Source organism: Vulpes lagopus, chromosome 8 (genome assembly GCF_018345385.1).
Source record: "Vulpes lagopus strain Blue_001 chromosome 8, ASM1834538v1, whole genome shotgun sequence".
In the NCBI taxonomy this organism is placed as follows: Eukaryota; Metazoa; Chordata; class Mammalia; order Carnivora; family Canidae; genus Vulpes; species Vulpes lagopus.
Window position 1 is genome coordinate 55,208,888 of NC_054831.1, and position 25,211 is coordinate 55,234,098.

At 34.9% G+C, this 25,211-nt stretch overlaps 1 protein-coding gene across 9 annotated transcripts in view; it reads right to left on the bottom strand.

The window, feature by feature from the left end:
- Window positions 1-898: 898 nt before the first annotated feature.
- The window catches only part of WAC (WW domain containing adaptor with coiled-coil), an 86,201-nt gene continuing 61,888 nt past the window's right edge, over window positions 899-25,211 (bottom strand). For 8 of the 9 annotated variants that reach the window (XM_041765546.1, XM_041765549.1, XM_041765544.1 and 5 more), the window contains 7 exons: window positions 14,906-15,151; window positions 13,292-13,414; window positions 12,020-12,168; window positions 8,696-8,814; window positions 7,039-7,225; window positions 5,924-6,051; window positions 899-3,602 (listed from right to left, as the gene is read on the bottom strand). In XM_041765546.1, coding sequence (XP_041621480.1) covers window positions 3,533-3,602; window positions 5,924-6,051; window positions 7,039-7,225; window positions 8,696-8,814; window positions 12,020-12,168; window positions 13,292-13,414; window positions 14,906-15,151 — 1,022 coding nt within the window. In that variant the 3' untranslated portion in view covers window positions 899-3,532. The remainder of the gene's footprint in view (window positions 3,603-5,923; window positions 6,052-7,038; window positions 7,226-8,695; window positions 8,815-12,019; window positions 12,169-13,291; window positions 13,415-14,905; window positions 15,152-25,211) is intronic. The other variant, XM_041765545.1, reaches the window with a different exon arrangement.

Sequence of the window (25,211 nt, forward strand, 5' to 3'; positions counted from 1 at the left end):
ATGCGTCTTGTTTAGGTCTCAAGCAATGGGGAATGACACTTATCAATTACTGAAAATGGGGACACACCCAGAGAAAGTCTGAAGCACAACTTTTTTTCTTTTTAAGAAAACTTCCCATGTTAAGTATCTGACTGCTGTTCAGAGCTCAAGAAAGAACTCAATACTGAAGACAATTTGGATGAAACGGACCTAAGAGTAGAATTCTAATAGCCAAGGGCCTGGATGAGATAACCTAGGCAGACTGCACTTGAGGGCACTCCCAAAATTCAGAGGCAGGAGAATCTACAGATCTTAAAACATCTTTAAGCCAAAATTTTCATTGAAATAGTGCAAAGAAATTGAATGGAAACTACTGAAACACTAATTTTAGCAGTAATTTGGTATTTTTTTACTCAAATGCAAATTATGCATTCTAAGGCTTCCAAAGACTGTTCTGAAATAACTGCACAATATAGTCAAAACATATTTATTACTTTAAGTGTCATTTTGTACACTCCAGTACAAATACAAGAATATAGCCATATTTACAGGTATTGAAAAGAAATCCGTATATTCAAACCCCTTATCTAAATACAGTAGCTTTAAATTCTGAACTACAATAGCTCTGGTTTGCAGAGTAAATTATTTTATGACACCCCTCCCTTTGAAATAATCCCTTACAGCTAGTTATGTTTAAACAATAGATTGTTTGAAATGGGGTAACAATTCATCTTTGCAAAGTTTTAAGCACCTCCTTTCCAAGGTTTTATAGGTGTGAAATATAAAACTAAGATAAAACCATTCATCTGGGCTATTAGAAGCGTTGAATCATGGAGTTTTCCGTGTGCTTAAAATCTGTTCTGGTCCAAGTTTTGAAATTAAGTTAGTCAAACTAATTAAACAGAAAACCAAAAAAGGGTAGGAAAGCTGGTTCTTAAGAGGAAAGACTTTCTAACAGACCCACCTTAAAAAAAATACATTTTATTACAGGTATCAGTTTTTAAGGTTTGAATATAAGACTTCTAATGTCCTCTTAAAAACCCTGAGGTTTCCTGGGGGCTCTTTGTATTTCTATTTCCATATCATGTGAACCAAGGTGAGAATCAAAATGAGATACATGTCCAAAGCGATGGCAACAGGCCAACTATATAAAGAATATTCTTAGATATTATGCCTATTTTAATAAGCACTCCCTGGTTATCAAGGTTAGTAGCTGGACACAATGTGTTAAAGTGCAATACTTAAAGTAATTTACTACAGAATAAGTGAATCAAATATTGTAAAAATATTTCCACAAAAATTTTAATTTTAAAAATTCACCAAGAAATTTCATATTAGGCATCTTCTCCTATATATATATATATATATGTGAGCAATTCATTTAGGGACATAAACATTTTTTAAAGCAAAGGAATAAGGTGACATAGGCCAATAGACTATTAGCAAATAAAACTCAAATTTACCTTAAATCACAAGTCAAGTTGCCATCTGATCAGGAAACATTTGCCTACTATATCACAAATTGCTCACTTCTTTCCAGGAAAGATACAGGACTCCACCAGTGAGAGTTCTAGCTTAACATTGCTCTTTGGAGTTTCATTTACATGCACTAATCAAGCCCAGTAAATGTTAACAATCTTACAGGTATGAACATTTCATGATGATATAATTTGACATTTGTCCTTTCTTACATTTTATAAGTATGCTCAAGTTACAATTAAAAAAAAAAAAAAAACAATTTCCAGTCTAAGATTTTTAATTCCTCTCAATTACACTGGAACATTTTTTGTATTTTAGAAAATCTCATTCATACTATCGCTTACAGTTTACTTTTTAAAGTTTACTGAAAGGTCTGAGCATTATCGTCTACACTTTATATATGCTTAAAGCTCAAGAGCAATTTTGGAATTTTCACATCCAAAAATGCAAGAACATTAATGTCTAACATCACAAAATAAGCCCTTGGTGCTGGCAGTTCTGAAAGCACATAAATACATCTGCCTCAACAGCAAAAAAGTCTCTAAATCGGGTAAGATTTTGAAATTAAGATTAAATTTCCTGCATAAAGAAACCCTTGTGATTTGATATCATACTGGCAGTGTCATGCTAAAAGGCCATGTGACCAATATTTTAGAAAAGAAAAAAAAAAGCCAAAGTAATTTTATAGTAGCAATAGTTTCTTTTTTTATTTTAATATACTTTAGGAAACAATATACAAAGCTGAGCTTTCCCACCATTTCCAGATAACAGAAGGAAGCTCCAATTACACAAATTTAGCGTTTTGTGATGGCTAAGAACAGCAGTCAGCACCAGACTTGAACAGTTAGCTACAACACAAACATCCTTCAAAATGAAATGTCCTAATAGCAAGACAGGTTAAACCAGGGTTTATAACAAATGACAACCACTTGGGAAGTGACTTAATCATTCTTGTTGAATTTCATATTTCATTAAATATCTTATACACAATTTCCTGTTAATATGCTTTAAACAAAACCTCCATTAAGGAATTATTTCAATTAAGTATAAATATTCAACAAGAATAGTTCTGATAAAGAATCCCCAGGTAGTTCAAATTCTAATATGCATTGACCGAAGGAAAAGAAAAATAACAATTTTTTGTTTGTTTTAACATGTTTATTACAACAGATACAATTCACATCTGACTAGCTTTGTTTCCTCTTTCCCCTCCCACAACCATGTTCATTGGGCCATTTCCTTCTATTTGAGCAATCAATGTACTTTCAGCACACATGCCCAGCAGTACTTTTAAGTCCATTCTTACAGGGTGCAAATGGATTTCAATAATTTATACAAACAAGTGGGTTATGCTCAATCACTGCAATTTTAAGCTACTGTACACAGGAATGAAAAGGTTATAGAAAAGTGCCATAGCAACAGTGCCTTAAGAAAGGAGAAAAAGAGGAGCCTTAAAAAAAATGGATAAAATCAGATCAAGGATTTCAGAGGGAAATGGAACACACGGGAAACGAAAAACATTTCTCTGCAAAACAAATGGAGAAGCACTGCTCTTGATCAGGTGCAAGTGTGGAAACAGTTGTTTCATGGTATTTTGTACACTGCCCGTATGGTTCAAAATCGTATCCTTTAGACACAGATCGCCTGGCGCTTGCACTGAATTTTTGAAAATGCAAGATTTCTGAATGATAAATTAACCCCCCAAATTTTTTTTTTTTAAAAAAGCTAATTTTGCAGACAGGTTTACATGTAAAAGGCTAGGTATTTAGCCACCTCAGCATCGATTAGTTTTGGATGTCTAAGCTCTGTTACACATGGCTTCCCATGGCTTCACTCTACAAAACATATTTACAAGGTGAAGAATACATCTACAAGAAATCTACATTTCAAGGGTTTTACAAATCAATCTTGTATCTTTCCCCTGAATTGACTCTCACAGACCCCGTTCCCCTTGTCATTTCCTTTGCCCAGCTTAACGGTCCAAAGTCTACTTAAATGCAGCTCAAAAATGTTAAGATTGGGCAATAAGATTTACAGTTCCTGTACGTAAAACCATGTGCAATTATTCACATCTTCACACCATGAAGGAATTCTGATTTTTTAGCTTTTCAAGTTCCTTAATTTGTTGTCTCAAAAATAGTATCCTGGGGGAAAAAAAAAAAGGGCATTAGAACTTGTGTGGTTCATGTAAATGAAACAGAAAAACCAAACAAAACTTTAACTACAAAAATATCTTTAAAAGATAAAATGAGGGCAGCCCGGGTAGCTCAGCAGTTTAACGCTGCCTTCAGCCCAGGGCCCGATCCTGGAGACCGGGATCGAGTCCCACGTCAGGCTCCCTGCATGGAGTCTGCTTCTCCCTCTGCCTTTGTGTCTGCCGCTCTCTCTCATGAATAAATAATTTTAAATAAATAAAAAATCTTTAAAAAACGTTAAAAAAGAAAGATAAAATGAATAACTACAATTAAAACTAAGAAATTAAAAATGGATTGGTCTAGGGGCACCTGAGTGGCTCAGTCAGTTGGGTGTCCCAACTCTTGGTTTTGGCTCAGGTCATGATCTTAAGGTCCGGTCCTGAGATCAAGCCCGATGGCAGGCTCTGTGCTCAGCAGGGAGTCTGCTCTAAATTCTCTCTCCCTCCCCTCCCCCTCTCAAATAAATAAATATTTAAAAATAAATAAATGTGTTAGTCTAGAGTTAAGACAAAATGACCAGTGAATGCATGAAACACTAGGTTGACAAAACTTAGAATGTTTCCTGGTTTTCTAACAATTTCTCAATTAATTTGACTATAAAGACTGACTTTTAAAAATGTCGTTTAAAAAAAAATAAAATAAAAAATAAAAATGTCGTTTACTGTATCACCACAGATACACACAAAAGGCAGCACAAATTAAATATGAGACAAATATATTTTAAAGGTTTTATTTCTTTATTCATGAGACACACAGAAGCAGAGACATAGGCACAGGGAGAAGTAGGTTCCCTGCAGGGAGCCTGATGTGAGACTTGATCTCAGTACCGCGGGATCACAACCTGAGCCAAATATGTTTTCTAGGCCACAACAGAATAAGCCTAGAATAAACTAGGTGCAAGAGGCTAATCATTTTGAAGAACAAATTCTCAATATAAACATAGGCTCATAAAGAAAGCGGAGTCAAATTCCAATTAAGACGCATATTTAAAACAAAAAATAAAATAAACTTCACGGCTAACTAGGTTTCCATGAACTTCATAAACCTTCCATGAACTTCTGACCCTTCTCTTCTATGGAGTATGATATTTACTGCCTGTACCAGTGAAATAGGCATAATTATATAGTATTTATAGCTTGGTAATCAGTGTATACTGTTGTCAATAGTTGGGGCAGCAAATAATTTCCTAAAAGTCAAATCACCTGTCTTATTAAGTCAAAATGTAGTCAAGTTTTATATATATTTGAAGTACTTTCAGAGCAATCATAAACAAATCCCAGTTGATATTCAAAATACAACTCCAGAGAATTTAATAAAAGGATTAGACAAAAACAGTTTTCAATTTTTACTATAAATGCCAACTTGGTATTTACTAAATATTTGTAGATTCATGTTAAGACTAACTCTACTCGTGACCCAGTGACTTATAAAGATAGGATGTGAGAGGCCCTTAAAAATTTGTCCTTGAATTTATAAGACACATGTAAAAAATATCTGTCCTCTTTACTAGGATGTAGATATCCTTGAGTAGGATACTAGATTTAAAACTGAGACAAGAAGAGTTTAAGTGAAAACACCTCAGAAACAGATATACTTGCTAGACAATTAAATTTCCAAGGGATCTACAGGTGATCCAAAGACAATGTTAACAGTGATTTGAAATTTCAACTGAAACAAGTATGGCCAGCAACCAAATACTACCCTCAATTGAAGAGGAGACCCTTTATAATCACTTGCTGTCAACTGTGTTAACAGTTGTTGTTAACATTTAGTTAACATTATATGTTAACAGTGTTCTAACATTTCACTATTTAAACACTATTGTACTTTACAGAGTTAGAAGACAAAACTCTAATGAAGCATCTACCGTGGGTTAGAGAACTAAAATCTAGATGCCATTACCATTCACCAGGATCATTATTAAATTACAAAGTGTAATCATAGTGTGGGGCACCTGGGTGGCTCAGCTGGTTGAAAGTCCAACTCTTTGTTTTGGCTCAGGTCATGATCTTATTATGGGTCTTGAGATCAAGACGTGTTATCAGGCTCCACATTTAGTAGGGAGTCTGCTTGAAGATTCTCTGCCTCTGCTCCCCCCCACCCACCTCACTCTCTCTCTTAAATCAATCGTTTTTTAAAAATGCAGTTACAGTGTTATGGAACACGTTCTATCAAAGAGAACTTTAAATTTCAGAAATGAAATTTGATTTATATTCTTCAGTCTGATTTAAGATATACTAAGACAAAAACTTTGTCAGTGAAAAACTTACCTTTGCTCTCGCAAAGTTGCTTGAATTTCACATACTCGGACTAAAGATCTTAAATTTTTTAATTCAGTACAAATTTCTGACATGTGAACACTTCCCATATTATGGGCTTCTTCTCGCAATCTTGATGCCTATAATTAAAGAAATAAAGATCACATACATGCCACAATCACGTACAAAAAAAAAAAAAAAAAAAACCAAAACATTAAATTTCTGACAACTTTATACCAAGATTACAGAATAATCTGCCTTTAAATCCACAAAAATGATAGTGAATCTAAGGGAGAAAAAGGATTTTCTTTAAAAAACTGTCTAATGGTGGAAAGAAGGTATTTTTCCAAGACTTCCCCCTTCAACTTCTGGAGGACATAGTATTTCCAATTTTAGTATTGCATAGCACTAAGGATAGAAGAGCTCATGATTTGTGGTTAATAAGATGCTGAGTCAGCCAGAGTAAAGTTCAGGTGTAACAATGTTAAAAGGGACTTCACTGTATTCTGATGTCATTAAGATACACAATATTACCTCTGTGAACTTAGAGAAAATTTCAGACAGTCAGTAAGCTGCTAAAAGGGAGAAGCCAATGGCAGTTAATTGGAATGTCCAAAGGTCCCTCATTCCAAAGCAAAACTGTTTTCTAACTTCTACTTGCTAGTCTAGTGGAGAGATAGAAGAGTAGTGGTATGAACAAGTTCTAAAACTATCAGAGCAGCTGGCTGAGTAGAAAAAGCATCCTGGCTTTAAGCCTCATAATTATTCTAACTGGGTGACCTTGGTATATAATTTATTTGGTCTTAAGGGTCTTCAATGGTAAAATGGGAGAACTCATCTGCACTGCTTAACAGTTTTGAGAAGGGGAGAAAATAGAGCACTCAGCACAGTGCTAAATGCTGAGTATATTAAAATATTTTATGTGAAACCATAAAAAGTTATCTCATAAATGCCCTAAAATAAGTGCTTACCAAATATTTAATTTAATGCACTGACTATAAACAATCTAATTAGACATTACTTTAAATGTAGCTTAAATTCAGTGATCTAGATTAGATTTTCTAGAAGAAATTATATTTTGTCATTCATCCAAAGGTAAAACATCTGCTATGAATCATGTAACATACTTGCTTCTCTGCATGATCTGCAGGCCATCCTTGAACATGTTTTATGAGATTTTCATTGAAGTGTGCTGCTAGCGTAGGTGTTAATGAACATGTAGGTCGGGCAGATGAATTCTGTGGTACAACTGTTGCGTTTGATGCATTACTACTGGAAGTATGATTTGGACCAGGCGATGGACTTCTCTGGCTACTGGAAGAGAAAAAAGAATTGAATGTATAGTATATTTTAAAAAGGAGATATCCTAAAAATTGTCAATATCTTCTATTAAATTAAAGATATCCAAATTCCTAAGAAAAATCTGTTATTTTAACATCAAATACATAGAATTTAAAATCCAAAGTGTAGTTATATCATGTACTCCTCAAACACACTTTTGGGAGGAAAAAGGGCCCTTCTAAGAACACTAATGTCAGTTAAATTTAAACTAATAGTGCTCTTCAAATTTGACAGCAGAACCTGTGATTTTGTATACCAGAAACACTATTCAGAATGTAACTAAGAAATGGTCATATTTTAACAGTTGTAAATATAAGGCACAACTGAGTATTGCATCTTAAGTACATGTAGATAAAGAGGGGGGAAAAAATCTATTGCCTTTGTTTAGTGTCAGAACAAAATATTGAATCAGAGGGTAGATAATGTGAAGCAAAATACAGGCATTTTATTGGACAGCAACAAATGAGTTTAGTGGCAAAGTAAGACCCAAAATAACACTCTGAGATAAGTTATCTTCTTTTAAAACTGTATGGTTTGGCTAGGGTTTGGGGATATGGTGGTAAGAACCAAAACTTTAATCACCCAAGTTGATTTCCTACCTGCTTCACCAGACTTGGCTCTGAATGAATTTCAGTTATTTCCAAAAACTAAATCTCCCAAAGGATGAAGAGTTTTCATCACTGAGGATATTTAAAATAATACTGCAGCCTCTAAAGACAATTTAAAAGAAGTATTTCCCAAAAATGTTCTGAGCAATGGCAACATTGCTGGAGTAAGTAGACAGCTTCCCAAGGTGATTATTTTGAAGGGAACAACTCTCATTTGGATGTAAAAGTTCTGAAATGCTTGTTTAGAAAACAACAATAAAAACAACAGTTGAATTATTTTGCTACCTCATAGCAAGAAATCAAAATAGGAAAATCAATCAAATGAAAATCATTTAAAGTTGTATTTGTTAATTAACAAAGAAACATGTAACACAATATAGCCCTATCTGACAAGCGCTCCACATAGGGGTCAGAATTGAAGCTCTTAGGAAAACCTGACACATACCAGTTGAGAAATAGTATTTCCCATTTTTGGCTTCAGCAATACACTCATATCTAAAACTGCTATGAGGAGGTTAAAAAATGATGTCATTTCCAACAAGTATTATAAAATCAGGTGCCCTCTTTGTACAAGTATGACATATTGTTACTCCTATCATATTCTATTAAGTAAAATCTGAAGAATGACTTTCTTCAAAAAATAAGCTGGCTTCATTACTAGAGACAACAACCTACTTGGAGTAAGATTTGCCTTTGTAAATCTTATAATACATAAAACTTAGGCTAACCATGGATTCTTACAAGATCAAGCTCTATTATACATATATTTTTATAATATTCAAACAATGCAGCATGCAACATTAAGGAAAAAATGTTTCAACACACATGAACTTACTTTGAGCGCTGAAGACTTCGAGGAGAGACAGGTTCATGACCTTGCTGTTTGTCAGCAGTTACAGGCTGCTGTGTGGCCGATTGTGAAACCGGTCCTTGCTTAACTACTGGAGTACTAACCTGAAATGTCAAAATCTGGTGAGACAGGCTTCTATTATATACATAAATACCATGGAATGTACATAAAACCAAAAGTACTATCAATGTGAAGTCTCTTATTTCTATTCTTTAGTAATTTTTAAGATAACATGAGCTGTCCCCTAATTGTTTCATAATTATTAGTGATATAGACATATTTAATTGTGTAAATCATGGTCATCCAGGTCCCCAAATCCACACACCCCTCCAAATCTAGTTGGATAGTCTTAAACTCTGAAAAATCTAGAGACTTCAAGAATTGCAGTCAGATTAAGTTCCCAAAGTTCACGTAGTTAGAAGAGCCACGTTCATTTTGAGACTAACATAGAATTTCTTCATAAAATGGCCCAGAAGACTTTAAGATTACTTTTGTAAAGCAGAAGAACACAAACTAGTTCTCTAATGTTGAGCCCAGTTTTCTTTCCAATACACTAAGATAGCTCCTCAGTAAAAATTAATGTTACTATATCACACAAATACAGCTGCTCAAATTTAAACCACATATGCAGACTGTATAGATTGGTCTACCAGTGAATGAGTCAACACTGTAGTGGTCTTCAAAGACATGTTACCCTACAGAGGTGGAACAAGAGGACCATGATTGTCAGTGAGGATATGTACACTACACATACTTACATGCCACAGAAAAAGAAAACAAGTACTTTTAAACACAAGCCCCGAATTAAGGCACGAAGGCAGAGAGCCATTTGTGATTAAGTCACATCCTCCAATAATAGTTTTGTTTTTTTCTTCTTTCTTCCTTTTTTTTTTTTTTAATATTCCCCCAAACAAATCTGGATAGCCTCGCTACATAAAAATCATTTTTATAAGCATTTTTATAAGGTCTACTTAATACTGAATTCCCACTTAAAAAAAAAATTTGATGCCCATATGCATAAGGGATTTGAAATGCTAATCTTATAACTGATTGTAAAACTTTACAATCACTTTTAGTCATTATTTATTGTACTCCTAAGATACTACACCCTGACGAGTTTTAAGCTCTAAGAAGATCTCCTTTGTTGAAACACATTTTTTTCCTTCTCTCACAAAGTGCAAACAGTATGAAATTGCAGAATAGACTAATTTCTTTTTAAATTTTGAGTTAAATGTATCAATCCAGACTGACCCTAAAATGAGTTTAGATAAATGACTTAAATAGGGAAGGGATAAGCTAAGGAAGACCTAAAAGCTGTCCTACCATCAATTTCAAGTTATGTTTCAATGCATTTTTATTTTTAGGCTTCTGTGAATAAGCCTAAAGCTTTAAGCCTTAACTTTATTTCAATATAAAATTTTGGCAAGACCCCTAGTTGGCTTAGTAGGTAGAGCATTCGACTCTTGGATCTCAGGGTTGTGAGTTCGAGCCCCACAATAAGCGTAGAGATTGCTTAAAAATGAAATCTTAAAAAAAAAAAATCTTCGGGGATCCCTGGGTGGCTCAACGGTTTGGCGCCTGCCTTTGGCCCAGGGCCTAGTTCTGGAGTCCCAGGATCGAGTCCCACGTCGGGCTCCCTACATGGTTCCTGCTTCTCTCTCTGCCTGCCTCTCTCTCTCTCTTTCTCTCTCTGTCTCTCATGAATAAATAAATAAAATCTTAAAAAAAAAAAAGTTCCTTCTTAAAAAAAAAAAAAATATCTTCAGCATAAAGGATTGAAATAGCCTACTTTTTAACTAAAAAGAATTTCTTAAATTTACCATTAAGAAAAAAAACTGCAATTTGTGCATATACCAACTTCCAAATCTTTTAATGTTTTGCTGGTAATAGGACTACAATGAGTATGACTAAGATTTACTTAAGAAATTTTGGGGATCCCTGGGTGGTGCAGCGGTTCGGCGCCTGCCTTTGGCCGAGGGCGCGATCCTGGAGACCCTGGATCGAATCCCACATCAGGCTCTCGGCGCATGGAGCCTGCTTCTCCCTCTGCCTGTGTCTCTGCCTCTCTCTCTCTCTCTCTCTCTCTCTCTCTCTCTGTGACTATCATAAATAAGTAATAATAAAAAAAAAAAAAATTAAAAAAAAAAAAGAAAAAGAAATTTTGGGTAAGGGATACCTGGGTAGCTCAGCAGGTGAGCGTCCTTCCACCCAGGGTGTGATCCCAGAGTACTGGGATCAAGTCCCACATCGGGCTCCCTGCATGGAGCCTGCTAGTCCCTCTGCCTATGTTTCTGCTTTTCTCTGTGTCTCTCACGAATAAATAAAATCTTTAAAAAAAAAAAAAAAAAAAAAAAAACAGAAAGAAAAATTTTGGGCAAGACTCAAATGATATAGTATAAAATCTGAAGGTAGTGTTGTTAAGGTCTGGTTTATAACCCAGTAAGAACAGACCAGACCAATTTTCTAACTGTCTCTGAGGAGCCATTCATGCAAAATTTTGCTTGGAGAAACACAGGTAGTATAAGCTTAGTAAAATGGATTCTGGTGTTCAGAAAGACCTAGGCCTTAAATTGATTCCACCACAAAAACTAGATTTAACTGAAGGCTTAATTCTCTTATCTATTAAATGAAGCAAATAGTAGTTGATTCTCATGATGTGAAGTTAAATATAATACTATTAAGCTGTCTACGGCCATACCACCCTGAACGCGCCCGATCTCGTCTAATACTATTAAGCTCTTAGCACAGAAATGGATTCATTTCTAAAATAAAAGTATGGGAGGAAAGCCACTGGAAAACAGGTTATATCTTTTAAAAAGTTAAAAAACTCTACAAATATTAAGACAATTATTTTATCCTTCTTTATCCCACTCTTCCTCCAGGTCACAAATCTCAGCCAGTAAGAGAAAACAATCAGCGTATAAAAGTAACACATATGATGGGGGTGCCTAGATGGCTCAGTCAGTTATGTGTCTGACTTCCCGGTACTAGGATCAAGCCCCCAGTGGGCTCCCGGCTCAGCAAGGGGCCTGCTTCTCCCTCTGCCCCCCATGCCCTCTCTGTAAATAAATAAATATAATTTTTAATTCAAAAAATGTTTAAAAGTAGCATAGATGCAACTCCCTCTTAGAGTCCTCAATTTACTGAGACTAACCTGCATCTAACCTGACCCATCATTCACTCCACCACTACTACACGTTCTCAAAGAGGGCTTTTCCTACAATAGAGATTCTAAAACATTAAACTTGTTTTTCCAAAAGTGAGTGCTTTCGTGCTTTCTTTTCCAAATTTCCCTCAAAAGCAACATACCTTTGGCTGTGATGAAACAGGAGGAGTACTAATCAAAGGTTTGATAGGGACTGTGTTAGTCTGAGGTGTGCTTATTCTTGGAGACACATACGATCTTGGGGATGATGCATCAGAAGTTAAAGACATTGGAGACTGATTAGATGGCTGAGCTGTGAAAAAGTAAAGCAATTAATTCCAAATAAACCAAAACTTCCGTAATATATATGTAGAGGTCTTTCCATCCCTCTACATGCCCCCTGAACACCAGAGAGAACACTTAACTGATTAAAGTCAGAATCTGAAATACTCACTGGAGTCACGGACTAAACGAGCTGTGAATTAGAGAAGCACATCCAATGTATGCCTCCTCCAACCTGTTTTTTTAGGCTGAAGCAAGACGGTAAGCCTGAACTATTCTCACATGGAAGGCATCCTCACCATTCTTATTTGTTCTTTCTTATTCTATATTTAGGCCTGGTTATATCCCTTGATCTCCTGCCTCATGAGGATAACCAGAGGGTTAAGTCTTTGCACTATTATATTTCAATTTCAGAATAAGTGTTTCTGCTCAGTTTATTAGTTTTCAGAACTGGGGCAGGGGGACAAGTCAAAGTGACCCATTCATTTCTTCTTTGTTCCTATATATGCCTCTTTCCATTGGATGTTTCATGGAGAAGAGAAATAGGTAATTTAAGACAGGACTTGAGCATTTCAGTATCCTGTGGTCAAAAATCATTAAATATCAAATGTGAACCAAACCAACACTTAAAATATATTCAATGTTTCATAAAAATTGAGGACCTATCAGTTTACACTCAGCTTTAGAGTACATTGACAACTAAAAGTCTGAATTAAATATGTATTACAGATTTAATGGCAATACTGCAAGATAAATGTCAATGTTTGCCTCATCTGGAAAAAAAAATACTGTATATACTAGTGTTAGAAAAAAAATCATCAAACATCAGGGGTGTTTGAGTGGCTCAAGCAGGCTCAAGTAGTGGCCTGAGTAGGTTGGGCATCTGCCTTCTGCTCAGGTCATGGTCTCAGGGTCCCAGGATTAAGCCCCACATTGGGCTCCCTGCTCAGCGGAAAGTCTGTTTCTCCCCGCCCCCATGTACATTCTCTCAAATAAATTAAATAAATAAAATTAAAACAAATTACAGGATCCTATAAAACAAACAAACATCAAATTGTTATAGCTAGTCTCTTCAGAAACCAAAAAAAGTTTTACCATGAACCCCCTGCTCCAAATTAATATACAATTCTCACAACACCTAAGAAAATGAATACCTTGTGTAGAGAGCTGAGCAGCTTGAGAAATCAAAGAAGTTATGTTGAAAGCAGATGGTCCAGCAGTAAGAAACTTATGAATTATAGACTGCAATGAGGCTTGTGTCACAGCTGCTGTAAGAACTAAACACATATCTTAAATTAAAATAAAAACATAGTGGCACAGTATGGTATTAGTAACAACTTGAAAACTAAAAAAAACCCCAAAGAAACTGCAGTGTTTCAAACTAGAACTCTCAAAATAAAAATCTGTAAGATAGTAATAAAATGGGTCCAGAGATAGGAAATGATCAGAGGTAGAAGAAATGTAATGGTTTTTTTGTAAAGGAAAACAGTAGTATTCCTTTGCATTAAAATTTGTGTTCAATTTAAGAAACTCCGGAGTCTTTTTAAAAACAGTAAAGAGTGTTCCCTAGAAATTCTGATTATACCAGAAATCTATTCATCAATAGCTAAAGGGCTTTTGTAGGTTACCTGAAATTAAAAAGATAAAGGGTAGTTATTTCATGTGAATGCTTTACTAAACAAGGTGACCATTAAAACCCTACATTAGGGCAGCCCAGGTGGCTCTGCGGTTTAGTGCCTGCTTTCAGCCCAGGGCATGATCCTGGAGACCCGGAATCGAGTCCCATGTCAGGCTCCCTGCATGGAGCCTGCTTCTCCATCTGCCTGTGTCTCTGCCTCTCTTTCTCTCTGTGCCTCTCATGAATAAATAAATAAAATCTTTAAAAATAAAATAAAATAAAATAAAACCCTACATTAATACCCACTCCAACAATCTTTTAAAGAACAGACATTAAAAGAAGCTAGGTAATTTAGGAACGTCATTTATTTTCGAAGCACAAGATCCTTTATTATTGACATTTTCTTATGCTATCATCTCTTCAAACTGCTTAAAGTCCTACTTTCCCTAGTAAAACATGTACCTATCAAATAGAATGGCACAGTTATCTTAAGAGAATAAAACCAAAATGCAGGAAAGTACAGTAAGAACAAAATTATTGACCAACTAGCGTGAAATAGCTCCATTTTTAAGATAAAGGACTTAACCATTTAGCACTACTGTTAATATATTATGTAACAATGTACACAAGCTGAAATGGACTATTCTAAACAGAAAATTTTAAAATGCTCTTAAGACTGTTTGAATTTGAATAGCTTGTCAATTAAAACTATATCCACTTTTATTCAGACTTCTTTGACGTTGCTACCTAAATAGCATACTGAAAAGCAAAGTTGGAATTAACAATATGCTAGAATTTAAGTGCTTTTATATCAGTTTTTAGAAATGCTCTTTAATTAAAAAAAAAAAAAAGAGTTACTATACACATTAAGCAGAATAGCTTTATCTCCGATAAATACCGTACACAGCAAGTCTTGAAAAATATACAGAGAAAAAAAAAAAAGAAAAATATACAGGAAAAATCCAAGTACTACTAACTCAATTACAATACCAAAGGCTTTCAACCATGAGGTTATGATATGAATTTCAAAGAATGACGCTCAAATGTGAATTTCAAAATGAAACAAAAGACCACTCCTAAATTGCGGAATTTACTAACGACAGACTTCTGCACGAAGCAAATAATAATAATAAAACTGTTATCAATTTACCTTCATTTATTTTGGATATGTCCACATTAGAATTATTAAGTTGCAGCGTGGCTTGCAAAGCAGGAAGCAGCTGTCTGAGAAGGTTGGGGTCCTGAAGTAATGGAGGTATCGGTGACTGTGGAACAGGAGAAACAGGGATTGCTGACGCAGATGTTGGAGGTGCAGATGTGGGATTCAGTCCAGAGGCAGAGGATGTGGAAGGAGTTGTGCAAGAATGTGATACAGATTTGTCTCCTGGTGTAGATTCTAAGTAAAAAGGAGATAATAAGGCTGAAAAAAAACTACTTGGAGAAAACTAGAACCAACATCGAAAGAGCAACTTTCATGTGCCAAACACCCAACTCAAGTAATTTCATTCCATCTTCCCAAGGTGACACAGGGAGGGGGCTCAGTAAAGATCTACCTACTTAGAATAATAGGGTAAGTATTTTTATATCCCGATTTCACAGGTGAGAAAACTAAACAAGAAAGATTATGTAACTTGCTTGAAATCACAAAACTTGGTAAAGCAGTGATTCTGCTATATTCATGTCTGATTCTAAAAGTCTCATGTTCTGTTTACTGGTAATGCTGTTTCAAACACAGTTATGTATTAACTACACGTTCAAATAAGCTTCTATTAAGATAAAGGTACAATACAATTTTCCTGGACTTAATTTAAGGTGAAAATGTTTATGACCACAGTAACAGCCCTCCAAAACATGACAATGACCTGAAAACAAATCAGGATTTAACACCATGGCGAGCACCTCCAATATAGGCTACAGATCAGAAGAATGAGACTCCAACTTTGAACTTTCATACTTAACAAATGAGTTTCCAGATTAATACTTTCCTTCTATAAATAAATAAATGTATCTATTTGTCACATTTAAAACTTATTAGCACTAAAAATGATGCTTTTTTAATAGCAACCCCATCCACAATACCTATATTCAGTATTTTAAATAAACCAAAAAAAAAAAAAAAAAAGATAAAACATGCATGGAAAATGGTCATTATCTGAAAGCTATCATTGCAAATTATGTATATAGAGTCAATGCAATTGCAATCAAAACTCCAATAGCATTTTTGGCAGTATTTGACAAGTTGATTCTATTAACTTATTTGAAAAAGGTAAGGGCTAGTACAGCCATGAAATTCATGAAAAAAAAGAACACAACTAGTGAAATGTGTCTTGCCAGTATAAAAACTCACAATTGAAAGAAAACCAATATAAGGTCGATTAAACTTCTGTTATGTGTCTTTAGAACTAGAAGATGAAAACAAGAAGATATCTTTGACATCTAGATGCAGAAAACTACAAAAAGCAAACCAATTACATTCAAAGCACAGATAAGTACTCAAAGGAACTCCTATAATCAGAAAAGACAAACTACACAAAAGAAAAATGAACAAAAGATGAAATAAAGACATTTCCCAGAAGAAACCGGAATGGCTTTACAATTTTTATAATAATACAATGCTTGTTTCTATTTTAGCACAAAACTAGAAACAAACTAAATGTTCACCAACAGAAAGATGAACACTGTACTTTCACACCATGGAATATTACTAATATAGTAACTTTAATGAAAGAAAGAAAGAGGAACAGAGGACCTCTGGATAAAAATATTAAAACAACTAATCAAGATGTTCATGCATATGCTTACAATACTGGCCTAAATATGAAGATTTGCTAAAAATCTTTAATTTTCCATACACACCTATTTCTTGAAGATTTTCAAGTGTATATATATATATCCAAATTAAGACTATATATGATGTATATATATATATATATCCCAAATTAAGACTATTATATGATGTATAAAAGTTGCAAGAATACTGCATCTAAGTATTACACTGCTACCTAATAACTGCAAATCCTCATTTCCAATTCTAAGAACTAAACATTTATTAATCTTCATGTCCCCACAGAAGCTGAGAATTACTAGTAAACTTACTGAAAAAGGACTCCTCTATCAGCCTTTTTATACCACTACTATAATAGTCAAAAGAATTAGGGGCAATAGCTCTCTGAAGTATGGACTTCACAGCTGCTTTAAAATATATTTCATGGCTATGTTGATCAACTATGATCAAAATTGATAAAAGTGTAACAACTGAATTTTTGTAAGGCACACATATTAAAGAGGGTTATTCAGTTTAGCAGATTGCCTATCATGTTCAATTTTGTTGCTCTGGATTCATATACAAGTATACAGAAACTTGAAAGAAATAAAATTTCCCCTTTGAAAACCTGTCAGTTCTTACATTTATGATGACAGTTTTCTCCAGATCATACTCCTTAAGGGTCAGCTTAGGGGATATACAGCTTAGGGGCATTCCTGATTAATGTTTAAAATGAAAACAAGTTCTGCATTTTTACTTTCTGCATGAACCATCAAATTAGTGCTTACATACCTCTGAAATGATCCTTACTCTTTTGTTACTTTTATTGTGGTTTTCTTCTGTTTTTTAACGTATTCTGATGCTGCTAAATCTATCCACACATTTTTAAAATAAGCACAGCTTAAAAAACTCTTGAGTGCTGCCCTTTAATCCAAAAAAAGGAAACATCCCAGAAGAGAAAACTATACATATTACCATAAAGAAATAAAGTAACAAAAACTAAATATCCTTAACTCTTAGTTTTAGTAAGTTTGTTTACTCTAAGATAAATTTCTTTTGAAGTTCTGTCAAAGAAGATCACTGAAGAGTAGTATGGAAACCAGGTGATCCTGCTTAATATCTAGGAGACCCTTGAACAGGCAACATCTTTATTTAAAGGCCAGAATTTTTCTATTAAAAGGTTTGAGTACCAGTTTTCAGCAGAAAGCTTATCAGAATTATCAATAAAGCTAAAAACAAAACAAAACAAAACAGATACCTGGGCTCCACTCTAATGAACCTGGGGAGGCCCAGGCATATGTTGAAGTTGTAAGAATTCTATAGGTGATTCTGACACCCTAGTTGATTCTGAAAAAACAGGTTAGAGCTTTCAAGGTTGCTTTTCACCTTAAAAACCAAAGGAAACAAAATCAAAACAAAGCAGCATAGCACAAAGGTACAGGAGTGAGTGGAATTAAGGATAAGATGCAAGACAGAAAAGCTAAATCATTTTTCCCAGGTAGGTCTCCTATTTTTCCATTGAGGTATAACAGACATACAACATTCTAGCAGTGTCAGGTGTTCAACATTCTTATCTGTATATACTGCAAAATGACCTCCAAACAGTTACAAAATTATTTTTCTTGCTATGAGAACTTTCAAGACTTAGTTGAAATATGCAACAGTATTATTATGCACATTATGTCCCCATTGCTTTATAATTGGAAGTTTGTATCTTCTGACTTCCTTCACTTATTTCGTCCCAGCAACCACCAAGCTGTGTGCTCTGTATCCATACACTTGGTTTTGGTTTTTTAGACTCTTCACATATATAAGTATTTCCACACTATTTTAATAATAGCTCCACTCACCTTGTCTCCCTATAAAGACACATCGATACAAATGCCCTTCCAAAACATGTTACATGTTAAACATTTTACATATTACTTTCCTCAATCTATATATATAACTGAGAACAATGTACTGAGTTTAATAATATAAATATAAAATGCTACTCTGTAAGGTAGTCTTAAAATATTACTAAAGAAAGGTATTGGTTGGGTACCTCTTCTGTGTTTTGAATGCCCTAAAAGAGATCTATTAACGTTACCCAGTATCTTCTATTATATATTGTCTTTCCCTTCTTGCAGAACTTGAACAACTTCAGTAGGGGGATTTTGTTGTCTTTATCTCTATAGCCCTGGTACGAGAGGACATGACACCAAGATGGCATCAACACGTACTTGTTGAATGGGTACCTGATCCTGCAGTAAAGGCCCAGGTCCACGTACATGTATTCTCCCTCTAATCTCTAAGTATAGAATTTATGATAATACGGAGGAAAGTCTAAGATCTCCATCCTAAATAACTGACAATTACAGCTTTATGCTACTTTCATAAAAGTAAGGAACTATATGTAGTCTTAGAGATAAATTTAACTTATTTAAGCTTATTTTAAATAACCCTATAAAATACTCAACCTGTCTTTTTAAAAAACACAGAGAGGAAACGGAACTATTTGGAATAAACAGTAATGTCATCCAAATATATATTTTTATCAAACTAAATAAATGAAAACTTGGGTCTTTCAAAATAAAGACCAAGAACTAAATGTAGGTAAAAGAACAGTTTTTGCATTACAAAGCCATTTCTATAGGCTCTTCCACTTTTAAAGAATATCATCCTCCAGTCTCATTCCTTAAATGTAAACTCTCCCCAAGCAAATCTAGGTTCCTTTGAGCATTTTTTTCAATCTCTTACACACCTACTTTAAACTTAAACTAAGTCACTTTCCCATCTGATTATTTCTAAGACTTACAGATCTCTAACCAACTCTTTACTATAAGCTTTAAAATTTTATCCTCTCATTTTTGGTATATATGCTTTGACAAAATTTTTCTTTCCCCTTATACTTGTATGAATTATTCACTTATATTTCCAATGCTTACCAGTAGGGGGCATAATCTACTAAAGACTAAACTTCAGAGTCACCTAAAAATCTGTTACTATACCCTAATTCTTTAATGGTTTAAAGTTAATATTCATCTCTTCTAAATCTAGGCCCCCATCCAAAACATCCAAGAGCATAAACCAAAGTCAAAATCTATTTTTGACCTACATTTTTCTGGCACGCCAAATAATTCCTTCTAGATCTACAATAAGATCTAAAGACACTGCACTTAAAAAGGGTAGAAGGTACCATACTGCATTTCTAATCATTAATTTCCTCTGATGCTTGGAGAGTTACTGTAATAATATTCAGGGGGAACATGTGAACAAAGCTCAAACTACTGTTGCAAGAAGGGCAGTTAATTTGTTTTGTTCTGTTTTGTAGTAATGGTGTTACACTGAAGATTACAACATGGGGAAGTTACAAAGGAAACAAGGTATTCAAAAGTAGTAGGAAAAAAATGTAATAATAAGGTACCCAGGTGGCAGTAACCTGGTATATAATCTGTGATTTTCAATTTTTAATTTGATTAATTCATGAATATGTTAAATCACATATCCACCCAGAACCTTTGCTATGCATTTTACAAAGGTACGGAAATATGGTGATGTAAAATATATTAAGATATATTTTTGCACCTTGCTTTTTTATTCAACTGAGGAAATCTTTACGCTAATACATGTAAAGGATAAACATACTCTGAAATTTATTCATGAGAGACACAGAAAGAGAGGCAGAGACATAGGCAGAGGGAGAAGCAGGCTCCTCGCAGGGAGCCTGATGTGGGACTCGATCCCAGATCCCGGGGTCACGATCTGAGCCGAAGCAGGTGCCCAACCATGAGCCACCCAAGCATCCCCGTATTTTTAAACTTTTAACAGATTTTATTAAAGGGATTCCTCTAATAACCGACATACACATTCCCACCAATTGTGCTTCCCCACATCCAGCTGTTAACTGTCACTAATCTTAAAGGTGAAAAATCTTATTTTAATCTTAATTTCCAATATGCACTGATAATCTTTCTCTTCAAATTTTTTAGCCTGCTAAAATACATATAACATAAAACTTACCACTTTAACCACTTCTAGGTTTACAACTCAGGGCCATTAAGTATTTACAAACTGTTGTGCAAACATCACATACCACTATCCATCTCCAAAACCTTTTCATCTCTCCGAACAGAAATTCTGTCACCAATTAAACTAGGGCTCATCATCCCACTCCTTAGTAGCCACTATTCTACCTCCTTTCAGCATAAGGTCTTCGAATTTCATCTATGTCACAGCAGCATGCGTCAGAATTTCCTTCCTTTTTAAGGCTGTATGTCTAGCTAATATTTTTTTTTAAAAACCTGTAACAGCTGATGGACACCTGAACCATTTCCATCTTTTGGCTATTTTAAATAACAATGATACAAACATCAGTGTATAACCACCGGTTTGATTCCCTGGCTTTCAATTCTTCTGGTTATATATCCAAGCACAGAATGGTTTGATCCTATGGTAATTCTAGGTTTCATTTTTTGAGGAACTGCTAAACTGTATTCCACAGGAGCTGCATCATTTTGCATTCCTAGAAGCAATGTACAAGAGGTCTTAAAAAAAATAAAAATAAAGATGTCTAATTTTTCCCACATCCTTAAAAACATTTATTTTCATTGCTGTTTGTTTTCATAATAATCATCCTATAGGTGTGAAATGTTTTTTCACTGTAGTTTTGATTGCTTTCCCTGATGCTGAATGCCTTATGTGCTTACTGGCTGGCCTTGGAGAACACGTCTATTCAAGTCCTTTGCCCATTTTTGAGCTAGCTTGTTTCATTTAATTGCTCAGTTATAGGATTTCATATATTCTAGATATTAATCCTTTACTGGACATAGGATTTACAATTTACTTCCTCCTACTGTATGGGTTGCCTTTTGACTCTAGAGTGCCCTCTGATGCACAAAAGCTTTTAATACTGATGAAGTCCGTTTTATCTTTTTCCTTCATTGCCTGTGCTTTTTGTGTCACATCTAAGAAATCACTACCAAATCCAATGTCACAGAAATTTTCACCTGTTTCCTTCTTAGAGTTTTTATAGTTTCAGCTCCTAAGTTTAAGTATTTGATCCATTTTGAGTTAACTTTTATAGCTGTAAGCCAAGGCTGGCAATTTTAATTTCCTCTTCTATAACTGCTTGTTCATATCTACTGCTTATTTTTTCTATTAGATTGTCTTTTTTCCTACTGTTTTGACATATTCTTAATTAATCCTTAACATATTGCTATACGTGTTGCAAGTATTTTCTACCAATTTGAGATATGTCTTGTGTTTAAATTTATCAACATTTTTTTAAAAAGGCAAAGGCATTCTGGATCTTGATTTAAAAAGCCCTTCCCCACCCCTCAAATTATAAACAGTATATTCTTTCATCACAGCTATTCCCCCCCGTCCCATTGTTAAAAGTGCCATCTTAGGTTAACTAGCATAATTTTAAAGTTATAGACTAATACAGACTAAATTCTTCTACTAACGTATTCAGTTATTCAACAAAATTTGAATCATGGGGAGCCTGCATGGCTCAGTTAGCTGAATGCCTGCCTTTGGCTTAGGTCATGATCCCAGAGCCCTGGGATCCAGCCCTGCATCCCTGCATCAGGCTCCCTGCTTGGTGGGGTTTTTCTCCCCTACTTGTGTTCTTTTACCCAAATAAATTTTTTAAAATCTTAAAAAAAATTTGAGTCACTAACACATCTGTGACCAGTTTTCCTAATTTTCATGAAGAGTTTAGTAATCCTAAAAATTATTATAAAGTAAAGCAAAGGAGCGAGGGCTGAACATGGCCCACTCAAGTTGGTTAATGACCTACTACACTAGCTTATAAAAGGCTAGTACTGCCTTAATGCATACTGAAATCTTCAGGTTCATTTAAATTTCACTCAGTCTACATACCATCAAGACACAAAAGCAAAGTTTATTCCAAGTGACTCACACCTCACATTAATGACTAATCGCCCCACCCATTAGATTGAGTGCGGAATTAAGTAACCACATTAAGGATTTAGATGCAAACTAGCCCTCAGCAGATTAGCATTACTCAATGAATAGGTCTGCTTCTTGGGTTATTTTGCCTTACTTTTCAAGTTTGTTTATGCTAATAAATCATAACTCTAAAATTACTAAGTAAGAAACTTACTAATTAATTAAGGTCATTAAACTGCTCTCACTCTGGCAGTTATTTGGCCAAAGCAATGGTTTCCTGCCTATTTTGTCATTTCATGAATCTGGAAGAAAGGGTAGAGTTAGATACAATTAGAACAGTCTATGGGGGACTGGAGGGAGGAAGAGGCTCCTGGATGACTTATCATCCAGGTTCCAGTTTCCAACTCCTGGTTTTGGCTCAAGCTCCTTGTCAGGCTCTGCACTATGCTCTGTAGGAAGTCTGCTAGAGATTCTTTCTTCCTCTCCCCATTAGTCCCCCACTTCATATTCTCTCTTTTGCGCTGTATAATAAATAAACAAGTTATATATATATATGGAATGGTTAATGGGATACCAACTGATAAAAACCAAGTTTTAGGTTTTTAAGTATATCATTGTCTCTATTACTCTGTTATATGGTTGTCCAATAAAGTAATATTGCCAACAGATGTTCAAATGTTATCCTAACAACAAATACAGATCTAAAAGAAGATGCCTGACCTTGTTTCACCCTACCTAACACCAGGATTGTTTCCTACAAAACCAGAGCTTCAGATTCTCCACACTCTCTCAAGCAAGCACAGACTTTGAATTTATCCTTTAAAGTAATTAATTTAGTTACTTCTTCTCAAAAGGCACACTGGCATTAAACAGATCTAAATCTTTAGGTTTACAACAATTATAATACTCTTCTTTTTCTCCAAATACATTTCTTAAACCATGAACTACTGCAGGTGCTTTCCAAGCCCTTAACACACACACCATTACCATTCTCTGTTACTTATCCACCTATAAGTATTGACGGTCTATTATTTTTTCAAGAACTAGGGATAGAGCAGTGGGTCATAATGACAAAGATCTTGCTATTATTTAACACAGCATCTTACCATGGACACCCCCAGATAGAGCCTAGCTATACTATTAGCACTTACAACCAAGAGTCCAAAAGTCTGATATTACCCAATCATGAGCCTTTTAATATAAATTATTTGTTAAGGAAAACTCAAACAAGGAAATCAGTATATTGATAACAGTCAATAAAAAGGCTTAACTTAAAGAACATGGATGTGCCTGAGAGAAAAAAATATTTCAAATTAATGGACACTTCACAAATTTAGACCAACTAATGAACAGTCTGAAAATAATAGTCTTCATTTATACACAAGGAATACTTGGGAAAATTATACAATTTTTCCTATTTCAAAAGTCAACTGCAAGGTAACCAAGTTTCTTCCTGTAAGTTTAAAATTACCATATGTAAAAGTTTTAGAAAAAGTTTGTGATTAGCAAATATACTTTGTAGTATTAAAATGGAATCATCTAGGATTTGTTACCAATTTTTAATTACTGGTGTTCAAATAAATATAGATTTGTGTCTTTCGTTCCCTAGGGTTTTATGGAAATAACATGAATTTTGGAGAAGCTGCCTCTAACATCATGTACTTAAACAGTGGCAATGTTCAGGTTCTTCTTAACTAAAAGATACACCATCTTTGTCTTAAAAATAAACTAAAATATGTAGTAAACACTTAGCACCAAGCCTGGTACACAGTTAATTTTTAATGATATTTGGACAGCCCCAGTGTCCTCAGCGGTTTAGCGCAGAATTCAGCCCAGGGCGTGGTCCTGGAGAGCCCAGATTGAGTCCCACGTCGAGGTCCCTGCATGGAGCCTGCTTCTCCCTCTGCCTGTGTCTGTGCACCCCCCACCCTCTCTCGCTCTCTCGTGAATAAATAAATATTTAAAAGAAAGCTTTAAATGATATTTTAAAAATTTGTCAGGAATGGTGAAGCATGGAGGGAGAAGGTAGTATAGGTGAATCAAGTTCAACATGTAATTAACACGTAACCCTAAACAGTTTAATTAAATCAACAAAAATTACAATATGATAGGTGCTATAATAATAAATAAATATAACAGGGAGAGGTTTGGGAAACACAGACTGAGAGAGCATAACTGACAGTGAGAACCCAAGGGCACTGGAGCTGCCTCTTAAAGAGCTCAACAGGATGGAATGTTAGAGCATGTCCTTTTTCAGTAAAAGCTCACAACAAGAATGGATATAACATGCCCAGGATATAACAGGCTGCAAGCAGACTGTCAGGCACTAAGAAGTATGGATGTATCCTGTGGATAATGGAAAACTATTAGAAGTAACACAATCCAATCTAAATTTTATAATGAAGCAACCATCAGTGAATAGTGTGGATGGAAGGATGCAGAACAGTTATTAGAAGGCTTTTTCAAGAGAGACGCCTGGAGTTTCCATAGTAGTGGCGACAACCAGAGAAAGGATAGAGAAGGATAGAGAAGGCGGAATCCAAGATCTGCTGACAGGTCAGTAGACGGAGATGGGGATGAATTCTAAAGAACAAGAAACAGTTGGGAGGACAATGTAGCTACTTACCAAGAATCTGAGAATAAGCTCTGGGGAAAGGGAGGCATTTGGGACACAGCAAGTCCTTATTGAAATAAAGCAGATAAAAGGTAGGAGTCAGAAATAAAGATCTGGGAGTCACTTTTGTAGGTAAGACTGCCCGGCAAAAGAGAACATACTGAGCAAGAAAAAAAGAAAACA